The sequence below is a fragment of the Malurus melanocephalus genome, unplaced genomic scaffold (genome assembly GCF_030028575.1).
Source record: "Malurus melanocephalus ecotype Western Australia unplaced genomic scaffold, MMel_1.1 scaffold_116, whole genome shotgun sequence".
NCBI classification, from domain to species: domain Eukaryota; kingdom Metazoa; phylum Chordata; class Aves; order Passeriformes; family Maluridae; genus Malurus; species Malurus melanocephalus.
In genome coordinates this window covers 1,531,313-1,545,807 of record NW_026623348.1, presented here as the reverse complement: position 1 = coordinate 1,545,807, position 14,495 = coordinate 1,531,313, and the positions used below count along the sequence as shown (strand labels likewise).

At 40.0% G+C, this 14,495-nt stretch overlaps 1 protein-coding gene across 1 annotated transcript in view; it reads right to left on the bottom strand.

The window, feature by feature from the left end:
• GALK2 (galactokinase 2) overlaps window positions 1-13,102 on the bottom strand; it is a 43,401-nt gene extending 30,299 nt beyond the window's left edge. Inside the window, exons 1-5 of the mRNA XM_057369905.1 lie at window positions 12,928-13,102; window positions 10,900-10,988; window positions 9,610-9,733; window positions 6,050-6,140; window positions 3,101-3,247 (exon numbers count right to left, since the gene is read on the bottom strand). Coding sequence (XP_057225888.1) covers window positions 3,101-3,247; window positions 6,050-6,140; window positions 9,610-9,733; window positions 10,900-10,988; window positions 12,928-12,980 — 504 coding nt within the window. The 5' untranslated portion in view covers window positions 12,981-13,102. The remainder of the gene's footprint in view (window positions 1-3,100; window positions 3,248-6,049; window positions 6,141-9,609; window positions 9,734-10,899; window positions 10,989-12,927) is intronic.
• Between the last annotated feature and the right edge of the window lie 1,393 nt (window positions 13,103-14,495).

The window sequence follows — 14,495 nt, the reverse complement described above, 5'->3', positions numbered from 1 at the left end:
AATTGTCTTGAACTGGTATTTTCCCTAACTATTGTGTATGTGTATGATGGGTTTTTTAAAAAAAAATGCTGTGCGCACACTGAAACAATGCCCTATTGCAGACTGCTACACACAATTAGTGAGAGCATATTTTTTTCTGATTTTGTTTTCAATGTCAAAAAAGTGCTATTTTTAAAGTAAGCCACCATGAAATTTTAGCCATGCTTTTACAATGTTTTTTAATTTTGTGGTTTTTYGGCTCTTAATCTCATAGGCCTRAACTTCACACTGGAAGTGTTATCTCATAAAAGCTCTACATTTCAACRACTTTTACTCTACAGCAACTATTTTAAACTTACATTTATCAGGAAAAAAGAGCATGTAACTAAAACATTCTCATAAAAATAGTTTCACAGAAACAAAACAGATAAATGTTCCATTCAGTAAAAGGTCAATTTTTCATAACTTTGGCTACAGAAGCCCTACGATTCAGCCAAATTTGATTCCAAAGCCAAAAGTTTCCTGTCTTCCTGCTACAAACCATCATACTAAGATTTTGCAGTCCATCAGACTAATGAGGGGCAAAAAGTCAATCTTTTCTCATAAAATTACCATCATAACCAAATATTGTTACTTGTAAATACTACAATTTACAACTTTCACAACTCTAAAGCATTTGAATAAAAAAAAGATGAATAGGAGGGGTAAAGTGATATTTCTTTTTTAAAATAAACAAACACATAAATATTCAGAGCCTTAAAAATGCAACGTCCTGGTTTGCTTTCTAGTAGAAATGATCTGGAAAGTCCTTATTTCAGCTCAGCTAAGAATTCCCCTGCCATGGGGGAGCTCCCTGCTGACACAGAGCCAGCAGGACTGGATCCTGCACAGATACCACTCGACACCAGCACAGGATGCATTAGGAGCTGGCAAGAAGTGGCCAGAGCACGTTTTCTACTTCTGAGGGCTCACACGCCTAGATTGCTCTAATTTATACTCAGACTAGCTCTGCCTTACACACGGCAGTTATGCAAGGCTAAGCATAAATCCAGTGCAACAGAGATTCTGGATTTAGCTAGATGTAAGAGGTCTCTAATGCTAAATCATAAATTAGCCTAAAACGCTGAATGTGGTTTTACTGTCCTGTAAGATTTGGGGAAACCTAAAGCCTGGACAAAAGCAATCAGTCTTCGGGGTCATTATCCTTGCTCTTAACTGTGACAACCATGTGCCTTGGTCTACACAAGCACATGAAACCTTGGATATGTTCTTAACTGCTCCTATGTTGGCTATTGAGAATTCTCATCTGTACATTAATTGCTCATTTTTCATCACAAGTGTGAAATATCTGGCTGCAGACAGCAGGGCTTCCTTACAAAAATGTGCAGTTGTGTCTCTTGTGTTTGTCTAACTGTATTTCAGACACAAGCTTAACTTTCAGCACATTTTTCAACCAGCAAGAAGAGGATTGAACAGGACATATGAGGAAAAGRAAAGATATTCAGTGGAGTCTCTGTCTTCCTTCTGTTCTTCCATAATTTTCTATAAAAATSACAGAGTTTTGCACCTTTCTTTACAAGTCTGGCATAATGCTGGCCCGTACTCCCAAGCCACGTGTGAATTAAGCTCAAGATATGCAGTGTATCATTTATTCTCTGAAGAACACCGTACTGTATTGGAATAATGAAAACCTAGCTTCTGGTTTTCCAGATACAGWTTTTTACTACCTAGTAAAATTTGGTCTTTCTGACCTCTGTCAGTTTTATGGATTGTGMAGATACCCAATTTCTGAACATGTGCATCAGAGATGGTGCTGACCTGTGGTGGGCAAAACCAGMAGCTTTTTGCCAGGCCAGATACACGTCCTGTCACCTCCAACCCTTTAACTGCAAAGTCTCATTCATCCAAGAAGGATCCTCAATTCCATATTTTCATCTACCATGCTCTGTGTCTTGCCTCACAAACCAGAACCTCTGTTACAGTGTCCAGTCCCTTACTGACCTTTTGATCACACASCAACACAAGTCAGGGTGACAGCAACTGTCGCCACATCCTCTTACAAAGAAAGCTTCCCTGCCTCACCAACCCTGCTTCTTTCTGCCCGACACTCCTGATGCCAGCCAGGAGAGCTGGGCAATGTGGGATGGTGCACTCACTGCTGAGAGGATTCCTGCAATTGCAGCTACATAGATAAGAATAGATCAACAGATCAGCAAAAACCTTCTGTGTGGATCTCATGGCTCAGAGAAGTGCTTTTTACAAGCAGAGTYAACAGCTGCCATCATCACGTACCACTTTCAGTTGGCTTTGTACAACAATTTGGGAATGTCTGTCTTAAACAATAGGCACAAATATGTGTAACAGTCACATTTAGATCTGGGTTTTTTTTCTCCTCCTGACAATGTTCTAATTTAAGATCCTAGTTTCACTTAACCAGACATTTTTAATAGAGAACTTCATTCTCATATGGCACCTTCAAGGACCATGACTCCTCCAGAAATCTGTTTACACAAGCCAAACAGTACTAACAGTTGTACTGCTAACAGGTCACATAGTTGGGGTTTGTTTTTAGACTAATGTTTGTTTAAAAGTGAGGAATACATTCTGGATTGTAAATACGTTCATTCCAAAAAAACTGTGAAGAGAATAAGGAGAGTCAGATGGAAGAATTTTGCCTCTACTTTGTGCTGATTATATAATTTATCAAGAAATTGTTCCACAGGCCTCCAACAGATGCTCTGCTGTTAAAGCCATGAAAAGTCATTCAGGGAGACAGTAAAGGCCTCGGGGGTGTGGTCCACATGCTTCAGCACATATATCCTCAGTCCTGGCCTGCAGATAGCACATCTGGTCCAGGCATGGACCTGATGGTTGGCCAAAATACAGGCTTACAATAATGCTCCTTTTTTCAGCTTTAATGTAAGCCTGTTTTCTTGCCAAATTCAAATCCTGCCAAAATTTGGCCAAAGATGTTTGCTCAATTGTGCAATATCTTAAGTTTATATCCAACAACTCTTAGCAAAAACAATTGTATCGTGTTTTTAATGTTTACAGGCATTAACAATATTTAATTTTAAGTTGAATTTTACTGCTGACACTCTCGTGTTTTACAGTAAATTACCTTAGAGAGGGTTTTTCCATTAGCTCTGAGTGTCACGAGTCCTGCACAGCACACCAAAGCACTGGAGCTAGAGAGACCAGAACTTGGAGGGATGGTTCCATCTAGCAGACAATTCATTCCAGTTGGGTTATTAAGACCAAAATGTTCCTAACAATGAAAAAATAAACAATCTCAGTTTCAAGTACAGACAGGCTCAGGCTTGCAATTATCTTATACTTAGAAAGAGAATCCTTCTGCTGAGTTGCTGGAAACAAGGACCTGCTTCTGCTAYCTCCAAAATAAAGCAAAAGCAAAAATTTCATTCTATTCCTTAAGAACAAAGCCAACTGTAGGGCTTCAGCCAAAGGTATGTCTGAATTGTGTGCAATTCCTGTACACAAATATATTACCCCAAGCAGAACTCAGCGTGGGCTCAACGCCCAAGAATTCACCAAGCTTCGTGGGTGGGTTTTGCAGCAACTGGCTCTGCTTTGAGCTGCTGTGGTGACCGTGTGAAGTTACCAATCCTTTTGTACCTGACTTGTGGCCTTTTCTTGAYAGCTCACAAAGAGCTTAAGGTCCACTTCATGCTTCACTCCCAATGCTGGCATGTGGTATTAGGGAGCCACACGATGCTGATGGGGAACCAGAAGCCATGCAGCTGTTTTCAAAGCCAGAGACTCATGTCCTGAAGCACCCACAGGACTGACAGTGGGAAAACCACAATAGTACTTGAGCAACTCTGTGCTTTAGGGCACAAAGACACACCTACCAGAAGTCATAAATCCTAATGTACATATTCTTTTACTTACTCTTTAGTTGCTTTGTCCTTTTATTTACAATAATTTTAATATAAATTTCTCTCWGCGGTTAGTTTGAAACAAACATACAGAACTTATTAAAAAATCATTGAATGGGGGGTATATRAATAGCTAACTTCTGATGCAATTTATACATCAATAAATTATGTTACAGTGTCAATAATCAGAAAAAATAGCAGTATTTTCCTAAAGAAATGTCCACCTTCTAAAGATTTCTTCTACCTCTCCTGAAACAATTTCAACATAAATTGAATGGTAGAGATCAGCAAACACAGAGAGCCTCTTTAAAGTCTTTTGCCCTCACTTCAAATTATATTTTGAATTTYCTGTTTTACAAATAAAGGCAATTCATATCTAGAATACTATTGCTGCCCATACCCCTTCATGAAGAACACTAGACAGGCTTGTTCATAAACAGAAAATGCTTGAGTAACCAGAAACTGATCCACAGTTTCTGGATTGTCTTGAATGTGAATCAGGCTTGSAGACTTATCACGCGATGTTTAAATAGAAAACGTACTTCAGTTTCAAAAATGAAAATGGACTTTGCCAAGTTCTGCAACAGTTCTGTCCCAAAAGGATAGCATGTTCAACTTAATATAAACAGATTATCCCRCTGGACCCTCTGAGTACTTGTATTTCAGTGTTTCTTAAGTCTGTAACATTTATGCTTATTTTCTGCCAGTACTACAGTCTGCAAACCTGTTTTGCAAATTAACCTGCAAGTATGAAAGCTTGTCCTTAGGAAACAAATCTCAGTAGCAGACTGCAAAATAAATAAAGTCAATTGGTCATGCTAGCCTTAATATAAGAAAGGACATATTGTAAAGAAATCTAATCTATATCTCCACAGTCAATGCAATTTAAATGCCTGTGTTACTGAGCAATACAAAATTGAAAATACTCATGTTACTGCACACATAAGTAATTTATTGGGGTCTATACATAGGAGCAGGGGGCTGTTTAGGACCTGTGAATTGTAATAAAGTGATTTGTGGCACTGATTGTTGTGTATATTGTATTCTGAAGCCTCCAGTGGCAGGTCTGAGGTAAGCTCTTYGGCTGTCTGCAGTTCTTATCTATTGGATCGTTGTGTGGGGTGACCTAGATGGCCTATCCTGAGGCAAACTTCACGTGCTTTAAAAAGAACGTTTACCCATAATTTGGGCTGGCTGTGGTGACCTGTTTATGACCTGGCCATCACTGTTGATACCATCTGCCTTTCCAGAAATATCACTGGATTGACATCGAGCAGAGAAGTCACCTTCTTTTCTTTTTTCCCTCAAAGGGCCATGAATTCTGTGAATTCTGTGACTCAGCTGCAAAGAGCAGGTGAGATTTACAGGAGCCTTGATGGTGAGTTGAGGCTCACCAGGACAGCACKGACGAGCAGCACTTGGTTTCACAACAGCTGGGTTTTCAGATCAGTGTGGAGACAGACCAGCTCAGAACAGAGATAAAGCTCGAGTGGTCAGACAGGAAAATGTCTGTGTGTTCATGCTCCTGCCTTTACCATAAGTGTGCCCTTCCCTGCAGAGCTGCAYTTCTAACTCAGGACATTCTGAAAATCCCATTCAAATTCCAAACACTGAAAACCAGGATGAGTAATGGCTATTAATGGATTCTTTCTTCTGTATGCTGTTTACTTGGCTTCTACATATTCTTTTGCCTACTGCATGAGTCAGCTTCACTCGGCTGTTGTGCACAAATTACAGGTTTTCAGCATTCATGGAAGTTCATGTTTTTAAAATGTTTCCACAGAAAGAAAGGACTAAGATATGATCTTCATGTCCTGACAGACAAGCCTCSGAACCTTTTYCTAAGCAAATTTTCATTAGATGATTCCATTGGAAAGAATTCCTTTTAACTTCAAAACASAGAAATGTCATCCTGATAATGTTTGATCATGACTTTCGTAAGTAATTATTTGCTATTGTAATTTATTTTATAGAGATTAAAATAGTGCTCTGCAAATATTTTAAAGCAAACCCACTCACTCATATCTCCTCTTTGAATTTTAACCTATACTTAACTGTACATCTGTTTTTTAAAAGCTATAGAATGCAGAGAAACATTGTGAGGGTAAATAGATATYCTTGTTGTATTTTACTTCTACATTCATTTCATAAGTTAAATGAATTTGGCTTACCTGAATACCYTTCAGTCCACAAAGGAAGTAGTTATGCCACTGAGGTTTGGTTTTGTTAATCTGAATGTTATTAACACTAGTACTGAAATCCCTGCAAAAACAGAAAAACCTTGAGGCTTTAATTGTATTAAATTTAGTTTGAAAAAACATGGCTTGTTACTGCCACCTGCTGATGGACAAAACCGGTTTGATGGTTTCCAGTGCAAAGTTTTCTAGCTTGTTTTTTTGTTTCATCTTTTTACATATCTTCTTCATTAATCATTTTTGTACGATTATTTTAGATGAAAGCATAAGAGTTTTTGATTAAGTATAAATAATTTATTAAATAAATCCAGAAATTAAGCTGCCTTTGACATCCTTAATTAAGGCAGGATGCCTTCCATCATGTATGTGTATGCTATCATGATTTCTTAGAAGCAAAAATCTATATAATAATATGTGTCAAACCTTGACTAGAGACACATAAATTTCAGGCTCTCTGGTRATTCCTGCTCAGGATTTCCTCTTCATTACCTTTGCTCTGATGGCACTTCACTAAAACACGCCTAGTCCTGCAAAATTGTATTATGTATGTTACAAGATAAAATTATTTAGYTTAAATATTTTATCTCTTTCCTCCAGGATAATTCCTACTCCACCTTCCTTTCAAAATTATAAAAATAGTAYGCTTGGATGTTCCTAAAGAACAGACAGGTGCTGTCAAAATGAGCATGGAGTGGCATGCAGAGGCTTAAGAGAGAGTACATCAGTCCCCAAGGCATGCAAGTTGTTTGGCAGCCTGTGCTCTTGAACACGCAATAACTTTATCTGCTTGATGTCATGACAGCAGGTGCCCAACACAGAAACAGCAAAGGCACTAAGAATGTCAAGAAATCCAATAAAAAATATTAAAAAATTTCAGACTAAGATGCGCTTCACAAGGCAAKGTCTGCTAAAGAATATGAACAGAGGCAGCTGAATTCCTGCAAATATTTAATGGAGATAAAACCAGTTTCAAGAAATAACGCTTCAGGGGACAGTCTGTAACTCCTAAGAGGATGGAATTTTTCCTTCTTACACTGGTCCCAGTAAACTATGTAAGTTACTGATTTGCTGGGTTTATTCCTATCCAAAATGACATCACTGATTAATACCTGTAATGATATGAGTGAAAAGATGTTTTTATCAGTTAATTATTCTATTACTTATGGAGAAAAAGTTATACAAATAKAAAGCATCTTTACTATGATACAATTGTCTTCAAACAATGTCTCACTTTATTCTCACTTTATTCTGGTGCGCTTAAAGGCTGCAATTTTTATATTCTGCAACCCCCACAGCGCAACAACCAATGTTGAAGTGGCTCCACAGTTCTTATGGTCAATTGTTTGCCACACTGTAGTGAGGTACTCCACTTGTACTACCAGCCTACAACCTATTCCTATCTCAATGGCACATCAGGCATCAGGTGAGATAATTTATGATGAAAAACAAATAAGTGGTTTTTCTAGCAACCTGTTCTCTGTCCTATTTCTGCTAGAAGTTAACATGAACTATCAGGGTGGAAGAGTGCTACAGAACTRTTCCACAGTTTACCAGTACAGAAGAAGAATTAAATAGGAAATCGTGATTCTGAGGAGGATTCTGGTTAATGCTTGTTCACCAAAGGCCTATATATAGGCATTCACCACAGGCATAAATCTACCAGTGTAACAGGCTGGGAAAAAAAGACATATTGTCATCAGTTTTGTTATGTGGTGTAACATTTGAAGTGTTGAAAAATATTTCTTTGTTATGAAATTATGGTCATGTTTTAGCTTTGTTTTTAAGCAACAGTGTCTCAACAAAACCAAGATGCTTAATGCTGTGTTCTGAGACCTCTTCTTGGTTTATGGCTTTAAGCATATGATTTCAAACTGTAACCAGGGCAGATGTAAAAATATAGTGACTGTGGGTGAAATATAAATTCAAAGGCTGTAATTCTAGATTGGGCAGGAACTGTCCTGAGAAGGCCATTTCAATTGCAACATAATGCAGCAAAGCTTGAAGACCAAGYGAAAATGTTTACCTTTACTGCTTTATTTAGTGTCGATTATAACAACTTTTCTTAATCAAACTTATTATAATTCTGAAGCTATTGTCTCTTGCAGAATGATTTTGCAATACAGTTTAAGCCCTGGTGGGAGGCTACTGTTGAAGAAAGGCAAAGGTCCTGGGCACATCTTCCATTCCCTTTCCCTATTCACCACTGCTTGTTCCCACTGTTTACCYCAAGTCAGCTTTAGTGCTGAGTGCATGGCAGTTCATTAAAATGACAGAAAATTCACCAAGCAATAAATGGGGGAATAGTGCACTTTACCTTAAGATCAAACAAGTACTCTACACCTGCTAAAAGGCAGAGGATGAATTGATCTTAGAGGCAGGTACAGAGAGACTGGGGGTAAAAGAAGCCAAGCCATTGCCTTTTGGCAGCGGCAAACTCTTAATTCAGCCCAGTTAGAATGTGAAAATATACACCACAGAGTGGAAAAACTCTGAGTATTTATACTTAGCATGAAAGTAAAAATTCCTTTTAACTGTCTTAGTCATAGGCAGCAGCTCAAAACATGTTTTTTAGAACAAACTGAGCTTTTAGCAGGAATATGTGCTCAAGTATTTCCCTCTCTTGACAGWATGCTCCTGTGGTGCCACACACTGTGCTTTCAGGGACTAATTTACCAATTAAACCAATGGCTCAATAAAAATGGCTTAAACTAAGCTTTTGCTGATTCTGATTTTTGCAAAATGTCCACAAAAGCTCATGTGGATGAGTGACCTGCTCTGAACTGCCATGCAACCATACAAATATCAGTCTGTTACAAAGAGGCAGAAAAACATGGCTGAAGTTGAAAAGAGTGGCAGGATTATTTCCCTATGWTCAGCCCTTGTGAGTGTATACATAACTGGAATATTGCATACAGCTTTGGGGTTTCCTAATACATGAAAGACATCGGCAGAGAGTTCAGTAGAAGGCCAAAAAGATATTTACAAGGGATCTTTAAAGGTCTCTTCCAACCTAAATTGGTGTATAATTCTGCAAACAACAGCTGTGGAGGAAGTGAAAGTGAGGGAATACTGATTTTTTGAGCCAGGATTTTTTTTTTTTTTTGTTGCTAAAGCCATTGTTTTGTGAAAACACAGCCCCAGGTTCTCCAGAGCAGGGGAGTGTAACCTTACCTATGCAGTAATCACTTACAAAACATTTCACTCCCTTCTCCAGGAGAAACTGAGCTGCTGCCAGTTATGGGGATTATATTGAGAAAGGGGAAGACAGAATTGCACTTTTAGAAGGATTAAAAAATCAGAGGCCTTTCAAGAGTAATAACAAACAGGTGGGAGATAGCAGCTGCAAAGSTGTTGCTCTGAATTAATACACACAGCATGGAGTCAGTCAGTGGGATCCATCTGCTGATATAAATTGTTTTACACAATCAGACTCTGTATTGCAATGGAWGTTTATCACATCTCTGAAAAGGTAAACTGTCTTGCAATCGCATGAAGAGTTTAATAAAAATTAGTGAATACACAAAGTAATTACGTACAAGTACAAAGAATTGGTATTCGCCAGTTGCACAACTTGAGTTTGTACAGGTTCTACTGCAACCAGGATATCTTGTTCTATAGCCATCGGGAGCACAGCATAACCACAGTAGTCTATGTGTTCTCCTACCAAAGAAACAGACAAAGAAAATACTTTGCAATAATTCTTTCAAGAATATCAGTAACAGGGCTTCTGCAGGAATTCAGTRCTGTTTACTGGATGAGACAATTTCTTAATGTAGTCTTAACTCTTATTACATAATGTTTGGGGTACATTTTCTCCATTTCATATTACTTCACAAAAACTTGTTTCTTTAGTGATTTTTATCTATTGCACGTGTTTAATGTTCATGTTTTAACACAAGCTTACCAAAATTTAAAAAAAAACCCCACCATGTAGATTATTGTCCATCAATGAGAGCTGTCATGTACATACCATTTCTGGACCTTATTCCAAGAAGATAATAATAATTAGATAGAAAATGTATGTAGTAAGYATCCTCTCCCTTGGGAATAATTCCTAGTTACCATATGCTGTCCATTTAGTGTATATGAGATGTTCAGACAACACTGAGATAAAAATTAACATTAACTGCACAACAGACTAATAGACTTTTACAGCTCTGTTTTTYGGGATCCTTTTACTTACAACATCTTCAAATGTGTAGGATTACTTTATGAACATATGCAAGAAACTCAGCTCCAGGGAGAACGCAATCCTAACATGGATAGAGAAATCTCAAAAATAAGGCATCTACAGAAATACAAGTAAGTCCTGAACACAAAATGATTGTGACTCTCCAGTCTGCCAGTGAATCACACCCTCTGTTCTGTGGACACATCTCTATGGAAGTGTAAAGCAGAGATGATGGTAGAATCATTTCATGCTTTATYATATGCATTGCTGTGTGGCTGGTTATATTTGATAACTTTAATTAAAATAGAAGAGAAAAAAATTTACTAATATATTTTCTGGATGTGCTGGTTCATAAACTAATTTAGATTTCCAAAGCCTTAACAAAAACCAAAAGATTACATGTTACTCCACTTTTCAAAATGATCACTACTTGCCTATACATGTTTTTTTTCCAAAACGGATATCCATGTACAGTTGTTTATAGCAAGATACAGTAAAATCTACTAAATTACATACAATTTTCMATTTATCACAAGAAACTTCTCTGCAAAATAAAATTAAGAGCAGCATTACTTTCATTCCATGTTTTAAACTACAACTACTTTCATGATGGCAGATGAAGTAAAATTACATGAGGTTAATTTTTCTCTTTTACCTATTAAGTTGACTCGTCCTGGTGCACGAGCATAAAACTTGGGAGCTGATCCAAACTTTGATATAAACATCTCCTTCAGTTTCTGCAGTCTGAAAGGCAGGTTAGAAACATTTAAAAGGACTATACATGCACAAAAGACAGGAAATTTCAATGTTTCTTGAAGCAAATTCAATTCAGCTTCCTCAAGTATGTGGAGTTTTCTCTGCTACATCAGGAGTGACATTAAGCTGCTTATTTCTGCTCTTCACATAACATTGTGACAAAGACTCTACTCAGATTTTGATTTTTTTATCGATTTCTATATTTGACACTACTCCATTTTAGTACAAATACATACACAGAGAACTAAAATTCTAAACCTCAGATTATCCCTGGGACTTAAAACTATTTACTCCACAGGATTACAGCAACAGTAATTCAGGTTTTCCATTTAGAGTTGCCTGATGTGCTACTGAAAGTTCAATGCAAATAAACTGTGGCATCCTGCTATATTTCCTGCAACTGTAAAGGTACCAACCTTCCACCCAATGCTTGTAAAGTTGAAATACTTTAGTGTGTCATGCAGAACAGTAGGAAAATAAAGGCTGAAACAGATGAAGCCATTATCTTAGTCAAGTGTAGGAAATTTGATAGTAATTCATTTTGAAACTACCTTAACACACAATTTTAGTATACTAACAAAAATCCAGTCACAGAAATCCTGGTAAGGTTTCTACATTTAATGTAAAGCTAGAACTGGAAGTGTAGTTAATGCAAAGTGGAAGTAAGAAGACAACAGTGAGAAACAGACATTAGAAAATTTCACTATTATTTAGTTTGTACTTCTTTGTAAAGGCGGTGTTACTGTCCAATTACATATATTCAAATGTTTTGTACGATTTTTTAATGGAAAGTTACGAAATGTTTTTTGTTGTGGTATTTTTTAACAGATCCTTCAGTGTCTATCTTTTTGCCCAGATAATTTTCCCGTCTTATAATCTCCCCTAGTATTGACTGGTATATCACTCTTCCAATTAGCAGAAGCAATTTCTGTTGTTTCATTGTTCAGTCCCTTCTCTAGATCACATTAATAATATTATAGTCCACTGGGGAATCTGTTGGCAGAATTCTAGGTGTTAACTTTATTCCTTTTTGTGTCAGTATTTAGAATGCTGCTTTGTTTCACAGATATTTTTATAGAAGTGTTGGTACCAAGAGACTAACAACAAACAAAGCAGTCATGAGGGCATGTTTATCTAAGTGCTGATTGATCTCTTTTTTTAATGTGGGTTTTACAAGCAGGCCTGATGAAAGGCTATTTACAGGCTTTGGCCTTGATGCTGCAACACGCACAMTGCATTTTAAACACCTACATCAAGAAAAAAAAATTGTCGGAAGCCTTAAAGCAAAGGCACTCCTCACAGTTTCACACTTCCGAGTCTGGAAATGCTGGACTTGTCTTTTCAGTGGGACTTATGGTGCAATCATATGCAAGTAACCAACTTTTTAAAAAGTGACCCTTATGCGGTGCTACCAACAGGCAAAAAGGATCGTTTGTGTGCGTTCTGCTTCCACACACCGAGCGCAACTCCATGGGGYAGGAGAAGGCGCTGGTATGTGCCGCAGCCATTCCAAGCATGGGCCAGGCCAGCACTGCTCCAGGGACTTTTAGAGCAAAAAGGACGAGAGAATAATCAATATTCCCCAAAAATTCTCGGTCAAAAAAACCGTAGGTGGAATGATGAATGAATGATCCCTCCTGCTGCTCCAGCGCCACCCTGCGAGGGGCGTCAGGGCGGGCCGGGCTGCGGAGCTGTGTCGGGCAAAACGGGCCCGGGCCCGGCGCGGCCGAGGAAGGGAAAGCTTCCCAAGAAGTCTCCGGTGGTGTCAGGGAAAAACCACAACGCTACGAGTCCACACCCCCTCGCGTCTCAGCCCGAGGCACGAGGACGGGCCTGCCCACCCATCCTCACACCTCCCCCTGCCGCCCGCAGCCCGCCCACCCTCCCCGGCAAAAGCAGCGGCGGGGCCGGGGAGCGACCCACCCACCTGGGCTGCTCCACCAGCTGCACCGGCTGAGCACTGGGGCTGTCTCCCGCCATGGCGGCTTCACCGCCGCCCGGGGTAAGGCGGCTCCGGCGGGTCTGCGGTCACGGGGCAGGCGAACGCCGTGTCCTTCCGGGCGGCAGCGTCGGCAGCCCGGCCCCGTCCCGTCCCGTCCCGCCCCGCCGGCGGTGCTCCGCTCTGGGCACCGCGCTCAGGGCCCGCTCGGCTGTGGGGCGCCCCGCCCTCCACCCCGCGCCCGCCACAGCCCAGGCGGGACAGAGAAGCTGCTGCGAAGGAAATTTTCGGCGTTTGCCGGCATTCGTGCCGATGCTCCTACAAAGTGCACGTGTGGTGAAAATAATACATGGGCAGTGGCATCCCTCACGGCATAGAGAGATGAGCATCCCTGTCCCCATGTTTTTTCTGGTGTGTGGTTCTGCCAGCTCCTCTCCCAGCAGGCAGCCTCATGGCATCGGATTATGGCTACAGATACTTGCAAAAAAGTGTTTGCAGGCTCACTAGCTCAGAGTTTCAGCATATATGTGGGTCCATTTTGGTGTCTTATTGCCCCTCATATCCCATTCGGATCCCACTCAAGTGCTCAGACTGAAGGAAGCACAGTAACAMATTTCATTGTGGGTTTTCAGAGCTAAAACTTTTTCCGCCCATTAGTATAGTTGCAGAATACAAACACAGCTTTTAAAAGACTTGGCAGTAGCTGTAGGGGGAAAAAAAAAACCAAACAAGAACCCAGTGTTAGAAACCATAACAATGTAAAATCAACAACATGAAAATCTGGAGACCCCATAAATCTTGCAGATGGATCTGGCTGTCTGTGAGAATCTCAGGCCTTGTGGAGATGGAGAGGCAGAGCTGGCCTGTCAGGGGTTTTGTCTTGCTCAGTTGGAAGGTGGCAGCAGAAATTAGCATGTAAAGATCTTTATAAAGCCACTGCTTTGTAAGGTATGTGGATTTTAAGAATTCAGGCCTTTAAAACTGCTGCTCTGGTATTATTTGCTAATGGCAAATGGAGCYCAGGTAAACTATTCAGCAGCACTGAGTGAAGCAAAATGGGGCTGATCAGCACTGACGGTCACAGCAAGGCCGAGCTTTTCACAGAATAGGTCAGGTTGGAGGGACCACTGTGGGTCATCTGGTCCAAGCTCCCTGCTCAGGCAGGGWCATCCTAGGGCATGTGGACCAGGGTTGTGCTCAGAACGTTCAGGAATATCTCCAATGAAGGARACTCCACAACCTCTCTGGGCAATCTGTTCCAGTACATGGTCACTTGTACAGTAAAGAAGTTCTTCCTCATGTTTGCCTTTTTGTGCATCAGTTTCTGCCCATTGCTCCTTGTTCTATTGGATGGCACTGCCAAGAAGAGCCCAATTCTTGACACTCACACTTTCAGATATTTATACACAGGRCTCCTCTCAGTCACCTTTCCTTGAGGCAGGACAGGCCCAGCTCCCTTAGCCCTTCCTCATGAGTGGTATCTCCAGACTCTTGACCAAATTGGTAGCTCTCCGCTGGACCTKCTACAGGAGTTCCGTATCTCTTTTATAGTGTGT